Source organism: Chiloscyllium punctatum, chromosome 32, assembly GCF_047496795.1.
Source record: "Chiloscyllium punctatum isolate Juve2018m chromosome 32, sChiPun1.3, whole genome shotgun sequence".
NCBI classification, from domain to species: domain Eukaryota; kingdom Metazoa; phylum Chordata; class Chondrichthyes; order Orectolobiformes; family Hemiscylliidae; genus Chiloscyllium; species Chiloscyllium punctatum.
Genome location: NC_092770.1, coordinates 42,057,535 through 42,082,207, shown reverse-complemented (window position 1 = coordinate 42,082,207; position 24,673 = coordinate 42,057,535). Strand labels below are relative to the sequence as shown.

General features: G+C 41.5%; 1 protein-coding gene across 3 annotated transcripts in view; it reads left to right on the top strand.

Moving 5' to 3' along the window:
* The first annotated feature begins 23,047 nt into the window (after positions 1-23,047).
* Positions 23,048-24,673, top strand: part of LOC140458097 (IQ motif and SEC7 domain-containing protein 3-like) — a 401,191-nt gene continuing 399,565 nt past the window's right edge. For all 3 annotated transcript variants that reach the window (XM_072552166.1, XM_072552168.1, XM_072552167.1), the window contains exon 1: positions 23,048-23,513. In XM_072552166.1, coding sequence (XP_072408267.1) covers positions 23,161-23,513 — 353 coding nt within the window. In that variant the 5' untranslated portion in view covers positions 23,048-23,160. The remainder of the gene's footprint in view (positions 23,514-24,673) is intronic.

Below are 24,673 nucleotides of genomic sequence, written 5' to 3'. Positions count from 1 at the left end.
TATACCCCGTCATCTAATGATCTGATCTGTCCTGCTTGTCAGCAATTCTTCCCATAACACTATTCCCTTGACTGACTCTTGTCAACTTTTAATCATTCATCATTCATGCATAAATCAGCATTGTACAGTTATATCAGGAAGACCTTACTGATTTACATGTGACTAACTGGAAGGTCTTGTGCAAATTAGCTTGGATCTACATTGAAGCAGCAATCATTGTCTTGCTATCTACCCACTGGTTCAATCCTGGATTTACGAGAAATGTGGAGCTTGGCAGCGAATGGGAAGCTTCATAACAGCACTATAGAGTCAGTAGAGGAAGAGGATAATGCCCCCCTACCCTTTGTCTAGTGTGAATGTTAGCGAATAGGTCAGTAGGTCAGTGGATGGATGAATGGGTAAGGTGGTTGGGTAAGTGATATCAGTGAATTATGGGTAGATGGGTGGGGAGAGTGAGATTGTAGGTGGATAAGGTGGTAAGTAGGTGAAGTTATAGTTGGGTGAAATCATCAGTGTAAGGTGGATGAGATTGTTTGTGGCTGAGGTGGTAAGTAGATTAGGTGACAGTAGGTGAGGCAGCAGTGGATGAGGTAGCAGGTGAGATAAGTGGGTAGATAGGGTTGTGTTAGTCGGGTTAAAAGGTGACTCAGTTTAGGGGCTAGTCAGATCTGGTCATATGGATGAAGTTAGTTAGGGGTCAGGGCTATCACTGATTCATTAGGAAGAGTAGTCAAGTAATGGGATAATCTGAGGGGCTGGACATAATGAGGGAACTGGAAGGGACAGTTGGTTGGTTTTAGGTGTAGTCGGGTCAGGTTAGGTCAGAGGGTAATTGGAGTAAGAGGGTGGTTCAGTGATCATAGCACGTGGTCAGGGTGATAATCAGGGTGATAATCATAGGACTAGGAATTAAGTGTCATGTGTAGTTGCAGAGGGCTATTTGAGGTTTAGAGGGTATTTGGGAGATTGGACATTGAGTTGTGGGGGTCAGTGTGTATGATTTGGATTAAATATTTTCATGGTACAATTGATGTATGCGTTACAAACTGGTAGGTCTCAAGCCCTAACTCAGAGTGAGAGACATTTACAGAGAGTCCTGGGGAGTAAGAGAATTGCTCAGCAGAAGTTTAAACTTCTCAGGCAATTGCTGCAGAGGTCAGTGCATCAGGACTTCTGCAGAATCCGACCGGCCTCTTGGATCATATAGTCAATCTCCAATAATCTGAAGAATAGAAGATTTAGGCCCGCAATTGAACAAGAATCTGAATAATGACGTTATAGTTTGCTAGTAAACTCATTATGTCTATGATGGATACGATGAAAGGTCAATAGAATTGAAAGCAAACATTAATTGGAAGGTTTCTTTGCAGCAGGAGGCAAGTATGCAGTATAACTATGTGATACAATTCATTATATTAAAGATCATTCTTTAGTGTTGCACAGCAGACCTTAAAAGGACCTTGGGCATGAACAGCTGAGGGCATTTGATACCAGCAGGAAAAGAACTGATAACTAGGATACTTCATTGTTGACCTGTCAAAACATATTGAGACTGTGAAACAAAAACAAAGAACTGCGGATGCAGGAGATCTGAAACAAAAACAGAAAGTGCTGGAGAATCTCAGAAGGACTAGCAATACCTGTGGACAGAAAGCACAGTTCATGTTTTGGATTCAGTTCTGAAAAAGGCTGCTGGACTTGAAATGTTGGCTCTGCTTTCTCTCCACAGATGCTACCAGTCCTGCAGAGGTTCTCCAGCACTTTCTGTTTTTGTTTGAGACTGTGTAAGTTCATTATTTGAGTAACCATGGTGAATATACACTACTAGAGGGCAATACAATAAAAAGGACTTAGCCAATCCATATCTTAAAGCCAAAGGGACAAAATTCCTAAGGGACTTTCTCATGCTGGAATTGAGCCTCACCATTTGCGCTTGGGATCCTGTCTTCCTAATCGCAGATTGGAGTCTAGGAGACTCTCCAACGTTATAATAGAGATCAATGTTTGGAATACTATAGATTCAGCTTCAAGCAGCTCCAGTCATAATTTAACAACAGAAGTCAGGCATAGGTGAATCCCAGATTAATTCACCAGCTGTTAAATATACATGAGCAATTATGGCAGGAGTACACCAAAAAGTGCAAAGATTTTTGGGTCACATGTGTATTTATTAGGGAAGACTAACCAGTAGCACTCACAACCCACAAAAGACTTTAAATTGTTGCGCATACTGCAAAACTAGGTCAAATACTGAGATATCGTTGGATTGTTCAATGTGCTGTTTTTCAGACCAGAAATTAATTTGTGATTTATCCATTTGTGGATGTGAAAGATTTCATGGCACTGTTCAAAGAAGGACTGAGTTTTCCTGATCAATATTTGTGTCCCAACAAATACCTGCAAACCAAATTAACTAACTATTTATCTCAGTTTTTGACTGCAGGACCACAGCTGTGCAAATTGACTGCCATGCTTGCCTGCTTGTTCACTTCAGAAGGAATTGACAGAAGAATTCTGTGAAATTGTGTCGATGTGAAAGACATTTGTTCAAATCATTATCTTTTTACTTGCATAACATACCTGGATAGTATGTTCTGATACAGTTTCTTCACCAATGGACAAATGTTTTCTCACACATTTCAGATACATTGTTGCAGCTCACTTCCTAACAGAGGAACTGCTCTGTATGCTGATCCTGCATCATATGTCATTGCAACTCACTTATTAACGCACTATTAAAGAAATCAAGCCTGTAAGTATTCCCAACATAGATCTGTAGCTGACAGGAGAATGTCCAACAAGGCTGCTCAAAAATGTAATACCCAACATGTAGAAAATGATAAAAAGATCCAGAAACAGTGGAGCTGAAATACTTGTAGCAAGAAATTACTTGTGAAATATTAGCTGAGGACTATAAACAGATTATGAAATGTTACTGTTTCAAATGTACATTACATACACATTTACTCATTTCTCTGGAATTTCTTTTATTTCCACCTTTTCAGTTGCGTCTCCGCATCTTGCTGAGATGATGGCTATGACCTGTCCCATGTCTTGTTGCTATGATCCAGTTGTACACGGATGGTGCTGAAGTACAGCTCATCCTTTCATTTGCCTTTTCCACCTTTTAAACATCTAGCTTCCATCTTGCTTCCTCCCTCTTATAAGTATACTCTCTAATTCATAACCTAAAATAAGGATCTGGGTCAAGAAGGCTGATCGATGATGTAATTCATTTAGAGCCAGGAATTTGCCTACTGCAGAATTGTCATGAACAATTTGTCATGATTGATATGGTTTTGCATTTAATGTTCTCATTAGTTGAGTCATTAGTGTACTCGATTAAAAGCATGACCCACCACAAGATGGGACTTAAAGATGTTAGTTGGGGGAGGGTAAAACCAGGACTCAATGTAAAATGAAAGGATGTGAGAGAAACAGAAAAAGCTGTGACTGTGATCAGCTGCTTGTTTCTACTTCAAAGGTAATTGGGATTCACTCATACCTCAGCCCTGCAAATTAATCTTTGTGTAGAGTTCTATTAGAATACATCAATATCTTCTCAGCTCAGAACGGTGCAGGAGTTTGGCTGATATTGGATTCTACTCTTGTCACCAATTTGTTTAATTGAAATGTGGAGAAAGGGTTTGTGTGGTCATGTGTTTGTCAATGACAATAGTTATCCATTGAAGGGATTAATTTAAATTGGTTGATTTTTAGTTGGTCGCTTATTTGTGTTATTATTAGCAAAATGTACACCCACATCTTTTCATTTGGAACATATTTTCTCTTCTGTTCCAAAGATGTCAGCTGTCCTGTAATACTTTATTCAACAGGTCAATCTTCATGTAGATTATTCAATGAAATCACTTCACAATCAAATGTGATCCCAAGGAACACATGTCCCAGCGGGTGGCATGGGCTAGCAATAGGAGTGGAAAATTTGGTGGATCATTCTCTTCCCTTACCTATTGGCAAGAAAAAAAGTAACACTTTCACCCCATCCCATGCTGAGATCAGTGAACTCACAGCTTAGACTGTCCTGGTTGATGTGACTCATTATCACATTTCCAAGTATATTTACCAGGATAGTCATTAAGGTAATATATTCTGTTCTGTTAAAGTGGCACTGTCACAGCAGTGCACTGGGTTTTGTTGAGGGTGAGGGCGTGTGGGAGAGGCAGAACATGGCATTGTTTTTGTAGTGAAATCTGACTTTGGCCATGCTCACACAGGTCGTAGGCAGCAGCATACAAAGAAGTAAGGCATTGCTCTCTGGCAGCAGTACAAACCAATCTGCATCGGTTATCGTGTACTCTTGTGAGTGACTTAATCAGGATGAGCATTGAGAGCAGTGAAGGGGAGAGGAAGTTAAATATCAAAGACATCAAAATATTCCACCAGAGACGTATCCTGAGTTGTTTTATTCAAACTCGCTTTCTTTCACACCTTTCATCCAACATGGAATAACACATAAAGCAGTTGTGGAATGGCAGCATTTATGGTTGTAATCCATTTTATATTTTTTGGAAATGCAAATGCTTTCTTTCCTTCCAATTGTTGAGGTTAGACACAAGTCAAAATCCTTATCTTTGCTAATTTATGGCTGATCAGTTAGGGAATGAAAAAAATGTACTTAGAATGACCTTGTTTAGTTGCTGAAAGGAAGTCACTGTGTTTTACATTTCTGTTTGAGAGCAATACTCTAACAAGGTTCACAAGATTTATCAGTTGATTCTGTGGGTAAGAGACCTTCCAACACAGAGTTCCCTTCCTAGCTCAACTGTAGATGCACAAAGCACAGAAATATATTGAGCTAATTGTAAGCAGTAACAGCACTGTTGGAATATTGGGATCTACCAGACTGTCATTTCAACTATGAAACACTTTATGAAAAAAGCTGTTGAAACAGAACTTATAGTATTCAGCTCATGGAGGTACAGCAGTTGTAGGTCAGCCAAGTGGACCTCAGATAATGCAAGTTCCCTGATTGGGGCTGTTAACCTGGTGCAATCAGGAAGCCTTGGCTGACAGATATAAACAGGAGTATCAGAGGTTCTTTTTACTCTGAGAGCTGGCTCTGAGGAAGCCAGACCTGTGCCAAGTACTATGCATGTGTAAATAAAGGATGACTTGATGACAGGATATTGGCCTCTTTGGAATTATTTCAGTAATCACCCAGTATTAACTGTGTAACCCAAAGGAGCAGCAATGCTTAGTTATGCAGTGACCCCCCTCGCTTCTGAAGAAGAGCCAGTGGACTTGAAATGTTAACTGTGTTTGCTCTACACAGAAGCTGCCAGACCTGTTGAGTTTCTCCAGCAAGTTCTGTTTTTGTCACAGGAACTATTGTTGTTCTTGAACTTGAACACTGGAAGCTAACAGCAAGAGGCTTTTAAACAATAAATTACTTTTATATGATCTGCTCACATCTTATTTTTAGGTCTCTCATTCTCTTTCAATGACAGTTTGAATTACAATTCATGAATCTGTTTTGGAGAGTTCCACATGAAATGGTCACATAATTTTCTCTGCATCTTCTTGCATAGCCCTGTGTTATATATTTTGACAGCTAAATAATATGATTGCAGAAAGTGTGGAAGGGGAATTTCTCCAGTCACACTGTGTCATGTTGATGATGACTACTGAGTTTTATCATAGTACAAAAGACAGAGAGCAATGCTGTCAGCTAAAAGCGATCATAATCCATGCTGTTCCTTCATCTACGTGGTTTCTGTGTAGGCATCACAAAACCAAAACTATGTAGAGTGATTGGGGCAGACAGTATGGAAAGTATTTAAATGGGGGAGGGGGAATTACAATGCTATTATGCAGGAACTATGGAGCATAAATTGGGAAGAGATACTCTCAGGGAAATGCACGACAGAAATATGGAGGTTGTTTCAAGAACACTTGCTATGAGTGCTGGATAGGTTCGTCCTACTGAAGCAAGGAAGGATTGGTAGGGAAGAAGGAAGCTTACTTAAGGTTGTGAAGGCAATGATCAGACAGGGTTTTACAGGATTACTAGGTAGCCAGGAAGGAACTGAAGATTGGCATTGGAGAGCTAGAAGGGGGCATGAAAAAGCCTTGGCAGGTAGGATTAAGGAAAACCCCAAGGTATTCTCCACTTACGTGAGAAACAAGTGGTTGGCCAGAGCAAGAGTAGGGCTGATCAGGGATAGTGGAGGGAATTTGTGACCGGAGTTGGACGCAGTAGGAGAGGTTCTTAATAAATACTTTCAGTATTCACTAGTGAGAGGGACTTTGTCGTTTGTGAGGACAGTGTGAAACAGGCTGATATTCTAGAATGGGTTGATGTTAAGGAGGAGGATATGTTGGAAATTTTGAAAAACATGAGGATAGATAAATCCCCTGGAACAGACTTTATCAGGAAGGGCTTATGCCTGAAACATCGATTCTACTGCTCCTCGGATGCTGCCTGATCTGCTGTGCTTTTCTAGCACCACACTCCTGACTCTGCTCTCCAGCATCTGCAGTCCTCAATTTCCCCACAGACGGGTTATACCCAAGGTTACTACAGGAAGTAAGGGAAGAGATTGCTGCACTTTTGGTGATGGTCTTTGCATCCTCACTGTCCACTGGAGTAGTACCAGATAGTTGGAGGGTGGCAAATATTATTCTCTTTTTCAAAAAAGGGAATAGGGATAACCCTGAGAATTACAGACTAGTCAGTCTTACATTGTTGCTAAGCAAATTACTGGAGATGATTCTGAGAGACAGGATTTATGATTATTTAGAAAAGCATAGTTTGATTAGAGATAGTCAGTATGGCTTTGTGTGGGGCAGGTAATGCCTCACAAACCTTATTGAATTCTTTGAGGATGTGACAAAACACAGTGATGAAGTTAGATCAGTGGATATGGTATACATGGATTTTAACTAGGTATTTGGTAAGGTTCCCCATTGAAGGCTCATTCAGAAAGTAATAAGACATAGGATACAAGGAAAGTTGGCTGTCTGAATCATAGAATCATAGAGATATACAGCATGGAAACCAACTCTTCAGTCCAACTCATCCATACCGACCAGATATCCTAACCTAATCTAGTCCCATTTGCCAGCATTTTGCCCACATCTCTCTAAACCCTTCCTATTCCTATCCACCCAGATGCTTTTTAAATGTTGTAATTGTATCAGCCTCCATCGCTTCATCTGGCAGCTCATTCCATGCATGCACCATCCCCTGCATGAAACAGTTGCCCCTTAGATCCTTTTAAAATTTTCCCCTCTCACCCTAAACCTATGCCGTCTAGTTCTGGGCTTCCCCCCAACCCAGGGAAAAGGCCTTGTCTATTCACCCTATCCATGCCCCTCATGATTTTATGAATTTCTGTAAGGTTAGCCCCAGCCTCTCCCTATAGCTCAAATCCTCCAATCCTGGCAACATCCTTGTAAATCTTTTCTAAACCCTTTCAAGTTTCACAACATCCTTCCGATAGAAGGGAGACCAGAACTGCACACAATATTCCAAAAGTGGCCTAATCAATGTCCTGTACAGCTGCATCATGACCTCCCAACTCCTATATTCAGTGCTCTGACAATAAAGGAAAGCATACCAAACACCTTCTTCACTATCGTATCTATCTGCAACCCCACTTTCAAGGAGTATGAACCTGCATTCCAAGGTCTCTCTGTTCAGCAACAATCCTCAAGATCTTACCATTATGTGTGTAAGTTCTCTCTGATTTGCCTTTCCAAAATGCAACACTGCACATTTATCTAAATTAAACTTCATCTGCCACTCCTTGGCCCATTGGCCTATCTGATCAAAATCCTGTTGTGGTGGGATACAGACTTGGTTGGCCATAGAATACAGAGGGTGGTAGTAGATGGAAAGTATTCAGCCTGGAGCTCAGTGACAAGTGGTGCTCCGCAGGGATCTGTTCTATGACCTCTGCTATTTGTGACGTTTATAAAAGACTTGAATGAAGAACTGGAAGGGTGGGGTTAGTAAGTTTACTGATGACACGAAGGTTGGTGGAATTATGGATAGTGTGGAGGGCTATTGTAGTTTGCAATGAGACATTGACAGGATGCAGGGCTGAGCTGATAAGTGGCAGATGGAGTTCAACCTGGAAAATTCTGAAGTCATTCACTTTGGAAAGTTGAATTTGAATGCGGATTATAGGATTAAAGGCAGGATTTTTGGCAGTGTGGAGGAGCAGAGGGATCTTGCGGTCCATGCCCATAGATGCCTTGAAGTCGCCACCTAAGTTGTTAGGGTTGTTAAGAAGGCATATGATGTGTTGGTTTTCATGAGCAGGGCAAATTGAGTTTAAGAGCTGTGAGGTTATGCTGCAGCTCTATAAAGTCCTGGTTAGACCACACTTGGAATATCGTGTTCAGTTCTGGTCACCTCATTATAGGATGGATGTGGAAGCTTTAGAGACAGTGCAGAGGAGACTTACTGGGATGCTGCCTGGACTGGAGGGCATGTCTTATGGAGAAAGGCTGAGGGAACTAGGGCTTTTCTCTTTGGAGAGAAGGAGGATGAGAAGTGGCTTGATCGAGTTGTACAAGATAATGAGAGGCATAGGTAGAGTGGATAGCCAGTGACTTTTTCCCAGTGTGGAAGTAGCTATCATGAGGAGGCATAATTGGAAGAAGGTTTAGGGAAGATGTCAGAGGTGGGTTCTTTACACAGAGAGTGGTGGGTGAATGGAATACTCTGCCAGCAGTGGTAGTAGAGTCAGATACATTAGGGACATTTAAGTGACTCTTGGTTAAACACATGAATTGTAGTAAAATGAAGAGTATGTAGGTTAGTTTGATCTTAGAGTAGGATGAAAGGTCAGCACAACATCAAAGGCCGAAGGGGCTGTACAGCACTGTACTGGTCAATGTTCTACGATCTATGTCCTATAAAATACAGCTGATATTCTGCAAAGTTAAGCCAGTGCCTGATACACAATTGGAAACAGTAAATTAAGAGCGAAACATTTTAGAAAGATTGGGAACAATTAAGATGTTGGAGAGCAATGAATGGACTTCAGAAAGGTCGATGGGACAGTAATCATTTATGGAGATTATATTCAAATGGTAAATAAAATGATTGAAATCGATACCCATTGCTTTCATGTGAAGGATTGATTTCTAATTTAGCAATTGGAAAGGTGTTCAGTAAAATAGATTAGTTCAATGAAGATTTGCAATAAGAATTAACTGACAAGAACAAGGAACAACTTTCTATTCAAACAAACATTAAAGGCTGTGCCAGCATGAAGTGTTTAACATTTCGGGTGACTACTTGTTCCTCTGTATTCCACAGCATCATGCAATAGGCACCAAGTGAAGTGAAAAGAATGCATGCTTTTCTTATTCATTTATGTGGGCTGGGGCAATGTTTATTGCCCATCCCTAATTGCTCTCAAAAAAGGTGATGGTGAGCTGTCATCATGAATTGTTGTTAATTTGGTGGAGGATCACAGAAAATGCTGTTAGGAAGGAAGGTTCAAAATTCTGACTCAGTGGAAACTGATGGAAGGCAGTAAGTTTCCAACTTCAGGTGAAATGTGTCTTGGAAGGAAACGTGAAGGTGGCGAGGTTCCTATGTATCTGCTGCCTTTGTCCTTCTAAATGGAATGATCATGGGTTTGGAAGGTGCTATCTAAAGAGCCTTAGTGAACATCTGTTGTTAATCTTGTGGATGGCACACACAGCTGCTGATGTTCATCATTGGTGGAGGGAGTGGATGCATGTTGATGTGTGCCAATCAAGTGGGCTGCTTTGTCTTGGATGGCATCAAGCTTCTTAAGTGTTATTTGCTGCGTATATCCAGGCAAGTGGAGTGTATTCCTGATTTTCCTGACGTACGCTTTGTAAATGGTGGCTTTGGGAGTCAGAAGGCAAGTTTCTTGTTGCAGGATTCCTAGGCTTTGACCTGATCCTTTTATTTATATGGATAGTCCAGTTCCGTTTCTGGTCAACGTTATTCCCAGGATAGAAGGGAATTCAGTGATGGTAATGTTATTGGATGTCAAGGGATGATGGTTAGATTCTGTCTTGTTGGATATGGCCTGGCCTAGTACTTGTGTGACATGAATGCTGCTTGCTACTTTTCAGCCTAAGCCTGGATATTGTCCAGGTCTTGTTCTATTTGGAAAAGGACTCTTCAGAAGAGTCGAGAATGATGCTGAATACTGTGCAATTAACAATAAACAGCCTCACACCTGACCTTATAATATAGGGAAAGTCATTGACCAAACTGCTGAAGATGGTTGGATGTAGTGCACTACTCTGAGGAATTCCGGCAGAAATGTCCTGGAGCTGAGATGACTGACCTCCAACATCCACACCTGGAGTGTAGTAGTGGAAAAGCACAGCAGGTTAGGCAGCATCTGAGGAGCAGGGAGTCGATGTTTTGGGCAAAAGCGATTACCCTATCAAAGAGTCTGCGAAGAAATTTTATTTTCTTTTACAGTTCATTTGAGAAATTAAGGACTGAAGAATATTATGCTATGTTTTTTGAAACTTCCAAATTTAATATTGAGGAAGTTTGAACAATTAGAAAGGTTGTTCCATGTGCATTTAGGTACAAAGTAAAGTCACCAAAGTTTTACCTGATCCTAGGTTGCTGTCTCATTACAGAGAGAAACCTGGTAGTCGCCTAACCTGAGGGTCATCAGGCTTCAGGCAAGGGGAAAGATTGGCTAGGAGATTCCTTTGTGATGGCCTCAGTCAGTGTGGGAATTGAACCTGTGCTGCTAGCATCATTCTGCATTGCAAATCTGCTGGTCCAGCCAACTGTGCTAACTAACTGCACATTTTGATATATATTGTGTCAACATGACAAGTAATTGAGAAAAATGGCACTGAGACATTTATCATAGAGTCACAGGGCAGCATGGAAACAGGCCTGTCAGCCTAACCCATCCATGATGACCTAGTTTCCTAAACTGAACTGGTTGCATTTGCCTGCATTTGGCCCATATTGTTCTAAACCTGTCCTATCCATGTACCTGTCCAAATGTCTTTTAAATATTGTAGTTGTATCTGCCTTCACCACTTCTTCTGGCAACTCACTCCATATATTCACCATCCTCTGTATAAAACAGGTGCTCCCCAGGTCCCTTCAAAATCTTTCCCCCCTCACCTTAAGCCCTCTTGTTCTCCACCTGTCCACGTTGAGGAAAAAGTCCTTGGCTATTCAACTTACCTATGTCCCTCATAATTTTATAAACCTCTATAAGGTCACCCTCAGCCTCGAAAGCTGCAGGGGAAAATGCCTAAGCCTATCCAGCTTCTCCTTATAACTCAAACTTTCTAGTCTTGGTAACATACTTGTAAATCTTTTTTGCGCCCTTTCCAGTTTAATAACATTCTTCCTATAGCAGGGCAACCAGAATTGTACACAGTACTCCAAATGTGGCTTTACCAATGTGTTGTACAGCTGTAACATGACATCTCAACTTCTCAGTTGAGAGTGTGTTGCTGGAAAAGCACAGCAGGTCAGGCAGCAACTGAGGATCAGGAGAATCGACATTTCGGGCCAGAGCCCTTCATTGGGAATGAGGCTGGGAGCCTTGGGGGTGGAGAGATAAATGGGAGGGGGGGGTCTGGGTCTGGGGAGAAGGTAGCTAAGAGTGCAATATGATATTTCGGAGAGGAGGGTGGAGCGGATAGATGGGAAGGAAGATTGACAGGTGGGACAGATCATGAGGATGGTGCTGAGTTGGAAGATTGGAACTGGTGTAAGGTGGGGGGAGAGGAAATGAGGAAACTGGTGAAGTCCACATTGATGCTCTGGGGTTGAAGGGTCCTGAGGTGGAAGACAAAGCGTTCTTCCTCCAGGTGTCAGGTGGTGAGAGAGTGGTGATGGAGGAGGCCCATGACCTGCATGTCCTCGGCAGAGTGGAAGGGGGAGTTGAAATGTTCGGCCACGGGGCGGTGGGGTTGATTGGTGCGGGTGTCCCAGAGATGTTCTCTAAAGCGCTCTGCAAGAAGGCTTCCACACTTCCACATGTCATTTACTGTATCCATTGCTCCCAATGCAGTCTCCTCTACACTGGGGAGATTGGACGCCTTCTCGCAGAGCACTTTAGAGAACGTCTCCGGGACACACGCACCAATCAACCCCACTGCCCTGTGGCCGAACATTTCAATTCTCCCTGCCACTCTGCCGAGGACATGCAATTTTTTGGCATCCTCCACCGCCACTCCCTCACCACCCAACGCCTGGAGGAAGAATGCCTTATCTTCTGCCTCGGGACCCTTCAACCCCAGGGCATCAATGTGGACTTTACCAGTTTCCTCATTTCCCCTCCCCCCACCTTACCTCAGTTCCAATCTTCCAGCTCAGCACTGCCCACATGACCTGTCCTACCTGCCAATCTTCCTTCCCACCTATCCGCTCCACCCTCCTCTACAACCTATCACCTTTACCCCCACCTCCATCCACCTATCGCACTCTTAGCTACCTTCTCCCCAGCCCCACCCCCTCCCATTTATCTCTCCACCCCTGAGGCTCCCAGCCTCATTCCTGATGAAGGGGATCTCCAGCATCTGCAGACCTCACTTTCTCCTAGTTGGTCCCAACTTCTGAACTCAGTGTGGATTTGGTCTCTGTCAAATTTCCAACTGGGAGAAATCTGTGGTGGACACATTCTAGGAAATTGACTATTTTACATTAAACTGTATTCGGGGAGGTGATGGCCAAGTGGTTTATCGCTGGACTATTAATCCAGAGACCCAGGTGACTTGGGTTTAAATCCTGCCATGGCAAATGTTGGAATTTGAATTCAACGAAAATCTGGAATTAATTGTCTAATGATGACCATAAATTCATTGTCAATTGTTGGAAAAGCCCATCTGGTTCACTAATGTCCTTCAGGGAAGGAAACTGCCATCTTTACCTGGTCTGGCATACATGTGACTCCAGATCCACAGCAATGTGGTTGACTCTTAACTGCCCTCTGGGCGATTAGGGAGAGGCAATAAATGCTGACCTAGACAGCGACATCCTCATCCCATGAATGAATAAATGAGTATTGTGAATGCTTCTATTAAGTAGTGTATGCACAGGAACACAGATTTGCAGTACCACTCCTTTGCAATGGAATGAAACAGCAGTTGCCAGGAATATCTTCGGTGTTTTCTATGACTTGCAGCCTAGTCATTTGTAGACCTACACCTCCAGCCATTCCCTGCACACGGCCAAAACCTTGCTTATTGTGGATCCAACAAATAAATGACCATTCATCACCAGCACATGCACTGAACATGCTCCATACATTGTTACCATTGCTTCTTCACATTCTCTTCACCACAGCGATTATTGGCTGAGTGAAGGGCTACTCCACTAGGGAGGGGAAATTCTACCAAAATTGCTCACAGTACACCAGATGTGATCTAACCAGCAACTTGTATTATTGCAGTAAAATTCCATCCTCTTATATTACAAACCCTTGAAATAAAATCAGCATTCCAATAGCCTTCCTGATGACCTGCTGTACCTGTGTGATTGGTTTTGCATTATGTTGACAAGTACCCCAAGTTCCTTTGTGTTGCAGCTTTCTGCAGTATATCTCCATTTAAATACTGTTCTGTTTTTTGTTACCCCTTCCAAAATGAACAACAGGGGAATTGGTCTTGCTAACAGGAAGAAGTTGGATTAAGAAATATGGCCAAAAGGGGACTGGGCTATTTACTGTAGGGATCAGAAAGGGTGTACTGTATATGTGAATGGGAAAGTGTTAAGAGAGTACAAAATTATTTTTGAACGAGGATCGCCAAATGGCTAAATTAGCCATTAGTACAATATTAAATATACAAGTTGACAGATCATGGAAATGCAGATTTTTAAAAGATTTTTTAAAGATTTCAACCACTGAGTTACTTTTGACTTATTTAAACTACTCAAATGGCACACTGATATCTGGCAGAGAAATTAGTAAAATATGGTGTAGTGCTCTGTAAATTGCTCAATAATGTCACCAAAACTGGTCTAAAGAGTGCAATAATGAGAAATTGCTGTAGTATTTCACACAGAGAGATGAACTGAGTGTAAATCAAAACAGTCTCCTGGGAATTTAAAAGCATTTCACTAAGGTTTAGTGAGAGATTGTTCAAGGAACGTCATCAAGGGCATAAAGGAGTAGTCCTTATGAAGCAGCAACAAGAAACTATTTTTGGTATCCAAAGGTAGATAGCGATGTTGAAGAGCTAATAAAACATGTCAAATGAGTCTCAGAATGAGAAATGATTCAGCCAAATGCTAGAATTCACCCTGTTGACACATTAATTATTGTAATCATTAAAGCTCAAGTTATTGAATTATACTGTTCATACATTTAGTGATGGAAAACCTTTATTTGCATGCATTATTGGGGCACTGTAGTCTTTAAGTTGGTGTTTCTTGAAGTGCTAAATAATGTAATCTAGCTTTAAAGAGAAAATCATCACAGGAGTGGTCGGAGGTAGCAGTTGGGATACATATTGCATTTGGGCACCAGTGAGCTCAGCATTAATAGTAAACAGAAGCAAAAACTGGGACACTAATTGACAACAATAACGGCCTGAGGGCTAGAAGTATAAATATAGATACAAGTTAGCTTGTAGAGAAGCCATGAGCATTTATCATATGGGGCAAGAATTGCAAATGTTTCAGTGGAATTTATTAGCTATATTTAAGCAGATGCTCAAACTTGGGTTGAAAGGCTACAAAAATAGGATACTTACTCAGGGGCTTTGTACTTGTCAGAGGACAGCATTCATCTCAGGATACTTGTTTTATCAGGAACTTGCTGGAAGAGAAACTTAGTCATTAGTAGTTGAGCACTTTCTAGGAAATTAGCACTTGTGTGGGACATTTCCAATCAACAGGAAATTGTCATAGGTTTTGAAGTTGCTATTAAATCTCATAGGTGATTAAAGTAATTATCATAATATTAGGGTTGCCATAGAGCTGAGATTTGCAATATTCAGGATAAAGTTGATTCCTTTAAGAGAAAGTGACTTGTCTTTGCTTTTAACAGACAGCATTCAGCAGCAGCTGTGAGGTACATAGGCTGACAGGAAGAGAGACAGACAGAGAGAGAGAGAGAGAGAGAGATAAGGTATACAGGTAAAATTAAGTTTAAATGTTCAAGCTCGAAAGGTTTTCAGTATATGTTACAGTTAAGCTGCATAAATTTAAGGAGCCAAGTAGCGACGACTTCAGAGTAGACAAAATGTGGATCTGAAAAAAGCACAGCAGATCAAGTAGCATCCGAAGAGCAGGAATACATCGGCCCTCCTGCCCTTCGGATGCTGTTTAATCTGCTGTGTTTTCTCCAGCTCCACATTTTATCGACTCTGACTTTCTAGCATCTGCAGTACTCGCTATCTCCAAACTCCAGAAGACCTGGTATATGCTGACAGGTGTGAACTTATATCATACCATGCCTCAACTACTGAAATATTAAATATTAATCTTTGTTGTCCAACCTGTCTTGATAGTTTGATAAATTGGTGATTGTCCTTTTTCCAAAAAGTTATTTCATGACAAGAATTTTCTTACGGTGGAGTTCAGTGCAGAGTCCAAATTATAATGCAGTTGTAACCTTGGTAAAACACAAAGAAACTGTCGGAATAAGTATTTGTCCATTTCTTTGCAGTGGAAGGGATAATTGTTTTGGTCAAGAGCTGTCGTAATTGGATAAATGTTGAGTCTATGCCCAATATCACTCGTGCCAAAATTATTGAGAGTTCGAGAAGCTGGTTTGAAATTTATGGGTTGTTGGAGGTGCTGGTGTCAGATAATGATCCACAGTTTATGTCAGAAGAATTTGAAATATTTCTGTATAAAAATGGAATCAAATGCCCTTGAATATCACAATGTCATCCATATTGAATGGTGCTGAAAAAATAAGAGTAGAGAATACAAAGAGGAATTTGTAGACGTAGTTACGATGACAAACTGGGCAATATTTCTGTGTTTCTTTCTAACACTGATTCAAGAATGTTCTTTTCTCATACAGAATTACCCCTCAGTCTACTCTGAGGGACACCACACCATCAGGGTTATATACAGTAGATTATTTACTTGGAAAAGGAAATTAGACAAGAGTGCAGGGTAAACCAGAGTTAATCCAAATTCTTATGAGAACTCAAACAGAAAATTAGTAAGTGAACGTCAAAAGGAAACTGCAAGTTTGCCAATATTGGCACATTAGCTAGTAAAGTGAGTCAGGGTCTTTGACTGAGGCGAATTGATCAATATCTGGATTAGTGGTGCGGGAAGAGCACAGCAGTTCAGGCAGCATCCAAGGAGCTTTGATCAATATGACAATCCCAATCATCAAACAAAGTTGATAATCAAAGTTCAGGTTGGGCACAGTCAGAGAGGTTTGACAGAACAGTGTCACACTAATGGAAATGCAAGAATATATACAGACAAAAGGAGAAAGAGGCATGATAGAGTAATTGAAAGTATGTCGGAGGAAAGAAGAATAAAAGTGGTTCTTCCCAATATGAAAATTGCTTTGGTAGTTTTGGTCAGTTTTTTAAATTGTGATTACAGTAAAACAGATAACCAACCCAACCCATTAAATTTTAGATATTTTTGTTATTTGGAAATTATATACATTTAGCATTTTATGGTTTCACATATGGGATGTGAAGGGAGAGGGAATGTAATATATCCCAAGATCTGAGCATTTCTTTACATTACCTCTTCATTGAGTTGTTGGGAAGGTATTAAAAATAGTTAATCTATTAATGTATGCCTGCAACTGATATGTTAATCTAATTCAGTACAAAACAATTTTGGCAGTCACATGATGCCAGGTTATAGTCCAACAGGTTTATTTGAAATCACAAGCTTTAGGAGTGCTACTCCTTCATCAGGTGTAGTCTTTGAAGGAGCAGTCTCTGAAAGCTTGTGATTTTAAATAAACCTGTTGGACTAGAACCTGATGTTGTGTGACTTCTGACGTTATCCACCGCAATTCAACAGTGGCACCTCCACATCATAACAATTTGGTCAGACCTTTTATTTATTAACAAATGGAATGTTAGACCTCAGTTTCTCTCATTCTCTCACATGCATCTTTATTTTGTTGACTTGCTCATTTTCTCTTTCGTCTCATTATTTCCATTTTCACTTTTTCGTTCTGTCTAATGGCCTTAACTCCTTTGTTTTTCTCTTTTTGCCTGTTAGTAATTTTTCTTTTGTATGTTTATCTTTTCATTTGATAATTTTCTTTCTTTCTCTTTAACTCACCATCTCTGTCTCAAACTGCTTATTATTACAATAACAACAACAAATGATATTTATAAAGTATTATAAATGTAATAAAATGTTCCAAATATTTCCCCACAATATTATAAAATGAAATATGACACCTAGTAACATAAGGAGATACAAGGTCAGATGATCACAGGGAGGTTAAGAGAATATCTTTAATGAGGAAAAAGAAATGAATAGATGGGGAGAAGGTTTTCCAGAGTTTGGGGCTCAGGAAGCTGATGATGTGTAGGATTGCTCAAAAGGCCAAAAGTAGAGGAAAGCAAATAATTCTATTGTATTAAAATCAGTTCAAAGTTCTACAGGGGGAGAGCCAAAACAACTTACTTGTATTTGTGTTTTCTTTCTGTTCATTAAGGTGGCAAAGTAGTTGCCAAGAAATTCCAGCTGGATCAGTTTCAATGTGGTCATTAAGTCTTAGCTTGGTTCATTACAATCAGCAATTTAGCAAAATGATGACATTTTCTCTAACAAACCATGAAGAAGCTCCATCTACATTCTCACCATCAATTCCTTCTCTTGTCAGAGACATACTGGAAGTAAATTGGATCTATTGGGATTAGAGGTTGGGTGGATGGTGGCTGGAGTGAATGTTGGACCAAGACAGGAAATCAGCAACAGTCTTAGATACTTGGATAGAACGTGTAATATGATTGGCTGGCTACATGAACAATTGCAAAGCAGCAAGCCCCGTTCCGAGCTTTAATGCACAATTTGTGATGGTGGTCATAAAACAGCCTATTTAAAAGGTTGAATTTACTTTTTAAAGGTAGGTTTTGTTCATCCAAGGTCGTAGGACCATGAGACATAGGACCAGATGTTGGTCAGATTGATAGACATTATGCCATGGAGAATGCATCATTTCATAATGTTTGACAATTACCTGCCAAGCTTTGTTGAAATATAATCAGCAAGTTGATTCTGATTGGTCAAGGTGTTGCCCTACAAAATTAACGAGCAGATGCTGTCACCTACTGCAGACACAAAGAACATGTACATACATTGCTCCTGTTTAAACTCAACAAGACAGGTGGTATCAATGTGCTGATTCATTTCTTAGTGCAATGCCTTGACAAATTAGTGTCAACCTACCTGATTTAATTTTATTTTAAAAAACCTTAATTGTCAATCATCATTTATGGCCCATTCTCCACCAAAAAGAGATCACTTGCCAATCAGTCAACACTGTTCTTTCATATAGTTTAAATATTAGTGAGTTCTGAGAAGATTCGTAGCTCAGGTTGAGATTCTGGATGTAAGTTTGCTCACTAAGCTGGAAGGTTCATTTTCAGATGTTTTGTCACCATACTAGGTAACATCATCAGTGAGTCTCTGGTGAAGCACCAATGTTATGTTCTACTTTCTATTTAAGTATTTAGGTTTCCTTGAGTTGCTGATGCAGGAAGTACAGCTGTTCACAGATGGTGCTCTGTCTGATGGTTTTGGTTTCCCATCCTTGGGCCAGTTTTAGTGTATTGTGCCTATAGGTGTAGTGAGCTTGGTGAAGATTTGTAGCTCAGGTTGAGGTTCTGGATGTAAGTTTGTTCGCTGAGCTGGAAGGTTCAGTTTCAGCCATTTCATCGCTATACTAGGTAACATCTTCAGTCTGCCTCTGGGTGAGACGTGGACGCGATATGCTAAAGCTGGCCCAACGATGGGAAACCAACGCCATCAGACAGAGCGCCACCTGCAAACAGCTGTACTTCCTACACGAATGCAACACAGGAAATGACGTCACCAACATAAGGAAACCTAAACACATAAATAGAAAGTGGGACATAACACCTGCATTTCACCAGAGGCTCACTGATGATATTACCTGGTAGGGTGACGAAACGTGTGAAACCGAACCTTCCAGCTCAGCGAGCAAACTTACATCCAGTTTAAATACTGTTTTTTACTTTTAAAATTATATTCCTGCAAATTGTCCTGATGCAAGATAACAAGTTTCAACAAAGTGGATTTCTTTCAGAAATACTAAAAAGAGTATATGTACTTCATTTACGACAAAAGAATTACAAGTGGGACATCAAGACCAAGTGGCATTGACAATACAGTTGGACATCCTATTAAGTCATAGTCAGTGCAATTCACCCGTACTTCTTTGTGAATCACAAACAATTAAGCATTTTGTTATCCTCAGCCACAATGGCCAAGCTGTTCAATTGAAAATGTTCAATCTCTTATTCCCATTCAAATTTTTGTCCTTGTCCTTTTCCTTTATCTTCTAAGTATTTCTCGAGAACAGCAGCTTCTTAAGAGGAAATAAAAGTAGGAAGTTCTGAAAAGTTCAGCAGGTCTGGCAGCATCCATGGAGAGAGAAACAAGGTCAATCTTTCAAACCCACTATGACTACTCTTCTTCTGTTTGTAAGAATGGAGAAGTTATCTCATGTAGCATTCCTTTTCACAAATCTTCAAGCTGCTTTGTAGGCTACTGCACTTGGACCTGCAAGGAGAGGTTTGTTACCTCTGCCAAGGCAAATCTGATGAAAACTCAGATGGTTTTCATTAGGACATGGGCTACGATATCAACTCCTCCTTACACAGCCTTGTGCAATAGATGGACAAATTAATTGGAACATGCATCCCCATTCTAAGTGATTAAAGAGTTAACAACTATCTAGGTTTGATCAATACATCACATCAGTTGTATGACACCTTGATCTTTTACTATAAATTCTGTGTCTATGACTCTGCCCCACTAGCTACCTGATGAAGGTGCAGCACTCCAAAAGCATGTACTTCCAAATAAATCTGTTGATTTATAACTTGGTGTTGTGTGATTCTTAACTTTGTCCATCCCGCTCCAACATCGGCACCTTCACATCATGACAGATTATTGGAGCATGTGAACAGGAGCTGACTCCCAGACAGGAACTTCAAACTATTATTCGTCTCCTATGTTGTGCTTTCTCTCAGTGGGAGTGAGTCTGCAGCTCTTTGGGAATGATGGTGCTAGTACAGAATGGCATCCTGTCTTCCCACTATGTTTTCATTTAATTCTCATAACAGTGCTTGAAAGCCAGACGAGGCCAGAAAGCAACAGCTGAGCAGCTCCAGTTTGCAGCTTTACTATCATAGACTGGAACTCCCACATGTTACCAGTTACAAGTGTGTGGAAGTAACCAACAATATTCAGAGAAGACCACCACCAGCTCTGCCAAAGATGATGGGAAAGTATGTTGTGGAAGTAACAGACCAAGTGAACACTCTTTGATAAAAGGCTATATGAGTTGTCACTTGATGCAAACTCCTGTGTTTGGCTCGATGTGGAAACCTCTGTGACTGAGGCACTTTGATCTGTAGAGCTGTTCATGAGTCTTTCCTGTCAAAAGGTTAACGGAATACTGTCATTATTATATAATGCAAAGTAAAGAGAGCGGTGTCTGTGGTTACCAGGTTTCTGAAAGTAAAGTGGATGGGTTTCAGTTTACACGGGAGAGGGCAGAGCTGTTAGCTGAGCTGCTTATGCCTTGCATCTCCAGCTATTGTAATCCATGTTAATGCTCGATGAATCGCTCCTCAAGAGCAATGATGCACAGATTGCAGTTCGTTCCTGTCCAGAGCACATTGTAATTCACAGAATCACGGAATTATTATGGTGCAGAAGTAGACTGTTCAACCCATCATCTCTACACTTACTTAGAAACAGTTTAACTTAGCGCCTATTTCTGGACTTCTCCCCAAAGTTCTGCACAGAGTTTCTGTTCAAATCACCATTCAACATCCTCTTGAATGGCTTAGTTGAACCTGCCTTCACCAGAATTTCATGTAGTACATCTCAGACTCTGTTTACTAGGTGAGAAATTTTTATTTTCCCACTTCATATATTATTGTTTTGTAAAATGCTTTAAACTCTGGTTCTCAATCCTTTCATGAGCAAGAACAGTTTCTTCCTGCTCATTGAACTGAATGAGGTTTATTTGAATGAGGGCAATGAAAAGTTTGCACTATCATCACTTACAGCGCCATCTTAGGTAAAAGTTCCCTAGATACTTAAGTATTTGGCACAAAGTAGAGAAAAAAAGAAAAGCTCAGCACAAAAGGAAAAGTTAAAAAAAACTCAATGTACAGTCCTTCCACCCCAGTTCTTGTGGGCACCTAGCCACTAAACCATACCAGGTCAAGTCTCCAGACCTTGGGCAGGCTTCAAAGCCAAGGGCCTTGACTCCAATCTGCATAGGCCCTCGCCTCCCGGCAATGGCCTCAGGTCTGGGATTCGCGTCAATGTGACAGCTTCCAGTCTGGCACTTGCCTCCCGCTATGGCCTTTGGTCTGGGAGTCACCTCCCAGTGATGGCCCTCAGTCTGGGAGTCAGGTCCGCGCGATAGCCCTCCAGTCTGGGAGTCTCCTCCCCATGATGACCCTCCGGTCTGGGAGTCAGCTCCCTGGTCTGCGAGTCAGCTCCCCGCGATGGTCCTCGGTCTGGGAGTCAGCTCCACACGATGGCCCTCCGTTCTGGGAGCTAGATCCCTGTGACAGCCTCCAGTCCACAAGTTGCCTCTTCCATTCCCATTTGAGTAGGTTTAAAAAGCTTTCAAAAAGTTAGAAGTTATTAAAAAACCAAACTAAAAAAGGAGGAACGCCAACATGGGAGCCCCACTCCATCACCACAAAATCTGTCTGAACACCTCATGACTTTGAAAGTTTCATCCAATCTTCTCTTAGCTTTACTGTCCTTGAGAAGAACAAGCCCAGCTTCTCCAAGCTTTCTTCATAAGTGAAGTGCCTCATCCTTGAAATCATCAGACCATGAGAAATAGGAACAGGTATAGCCCATTCGAACCTGCTCTGCCATTGAAATGGGATCATGGCTGATCTGACATTCCTCACAATCACTCTCCTGCTCTTGCCCCAGAACCCTCGATTCCTCCACTGATCAATAATCTATCTCAGCTTTAAATGTGCACAAAGACTCTGCCTCCGCAGCTCTTGGAGACAAACAGCTCCCAAGATTCACACCCTCTGAGAGAAGGAATTCCTCCTCAAATCTCAGTTTTAAATTTGTGCCAATTTATTCTGAGACTATGCCATCTGCTCCTAGATTCTCCCATGAGGGGAAACATCTGATCAGCATGTGTTTCAATGAGATCACCGCTCAAGTTTCTAAACTCCAGTGATAGAGTCCCAAATTGTTTAGCCTTTGCTCATCAGGCAATCCTTCCAACCAAGGATCATCCTGGTGAACCTTCTCAGAACTGCCTTCAATGAAATTATATCTTTCCTTAAATAGGAAGACCAAAACTGTTCATTGTCAGTCAGATGTGGTCTCACCAAAAGCTTGTACAGTTGCAGTAAGACTTCCCCACTCTTATATTCAACCCCCCCCCCCCTTTAAAACCCCAAAGTACTTCTCCACATTGAATCTCATATGCCATCTGTCCTCCCTCTACACCAACATATGCTTTTGAAATTCTTGTGTCCTCTCCACAAATGTACAGTTCTCCCATAGCAATGTTACATGCAAATTATGAAATTGTCCCAAGATCTCGGACATTCGTCCGAGGAAAAACAAGAGTCCGAATACCGACCCCTGGAGGGCACTACTTTAAAGTGCAATATTCAGATTCAGAGTCCAATATCTGCTTTCCTGCGAATGTTTGCAAACTGAAGACACAGAGAATGGTCCATGTATTGTCGCTGTGCTCCCACGTGTGAAATCTCAAATAAGGAAACAAACAATTGCTATTCATAAGAGGTTTATGCAAATCTTAAGTTTAAAATCAGCCCCTTTTCTGTCGGCATGGGCTTGAATGTGATTCCTTTAACAGGAGGCTTGTGCCTTTAATGAACGCGGCTGTGCGTCAGTTTTCCAGCTGGTCTCGGAGCACAGCAGTATGAGCGGCGAGCAGCAGCAGTAGCCTGTCTCCTCACTCTCTGCCTGTTCTCTTCTCGCAGCATCCACACACCATGGAGAGCCTGATGGAGAACCCGATGAGGGCAGTGCTCTACCTCAAAGAGTTGACCACCATCGTCCAGAATCAGCAGACCCTCATCCAGACCCAGAGGCACCGGATCCACGAGCTGGAACTGAAAGTGGAGGAGCTCCTGGAGGAGAACCAGAGCCTCAGAGATCAGCCAGCGAACGGCGGCGGCCACCACCGCCACCACCACCATCACCATCACCACCATCAGCAGCAGGAACAGGAACAGGAACAGGAGCAGGAGCAGGAGCAGCAGCGAGATCTCCAGCAACCTCACCAGGATCCGCAACACAAACACCCCACCATCAGCACCAGGGCTGTCATCCCCTGCAACCCAGAGTAAGTCCGAGAAAGCCCCTTGCCGCTGAACTTTATCCCCTTGTGTTGATATAAACAAAAGCGTCAAGGACTGTTGGCCAAGGCGCCGCTCAGATCAATTTCTCTCCAAAACAATTCATTTCCCTTCATAGTTCCTGTTAAAGAAACATGCCAACCTCGTGTAAGTAAAAGGGCACCAAATGACTAGCCAGATATAATTAGCAGAATGGATTACTCGGCAAGAAATCCAAGCGGGTCATATTAACATATTGGAGTCTATAGTTTTCTCCATCTCTGAGATTTAACACTGATGAACGGTAGGTTACATTTGCTGGCACTGAACTGCCGTCTCCAAACACAGCAATCGCCGCTTACACACATCTGGGGTGGGGGTTAGGTGAATGGTCCAAGAGGCGTCAGCACACATGTACTGTACTGGCTTTGATTTCCGTGTATTTCCCACTGTTTTGTTGAAAGGGTTGAGGGAAAGCCGAGAGCAGCTACAAATTGAAGTTAACTTTGAAATAATGCTGGTTAAATTGGTGTATAAGGAAGTGGGGACAACGATACAGAAGGTAACGGTTCTTTGTGAAGTACCGACCAACGTATTAAAAAACGATTCTTGTAAAGCTCAGTTTCGGGGGACGAGTTAAAATAACAACAGGAACTTTAAAATTGTATCTCAATTCCAGACTGTAAGTAGGTATTTAAAGAATTAGAGTGCTGGTATGGCAGTTTTGAATATGAACATGTTTATCTTCTTGATTATTATTTGATAGTCACAGGGGCTGTTATAAATCTTTTGGTTTAAATGCTTTCATGAATCTATACAGGGATTTTACGGGCTCTTGCCATCTATAAACTCAAAGTTTGTCACGAAATATCTGCCACACCACTCTCTTTCTTAACTCATCCCCCCTGCCCCCCCCCCCCCCCCCCCCCCACCACCACCACAGTAAATTGTTTTTAGCTAAAATACCACATTCATATAAAATGAAAATGCTGCTGAAAGTCTGAAACAAAGACCGAAAGCTGGAAATACGCACCAGGTCAGATAGCATCTGTGGAGCGCGAGATACAGTTAATATTTGAGCTATGATCTTTCATCAGTTCTGAAAGATCATTGATGTGAAACATTAATCTGGTTTTTCTCTCCACAGATGCTACTTGACCTGCTGAGC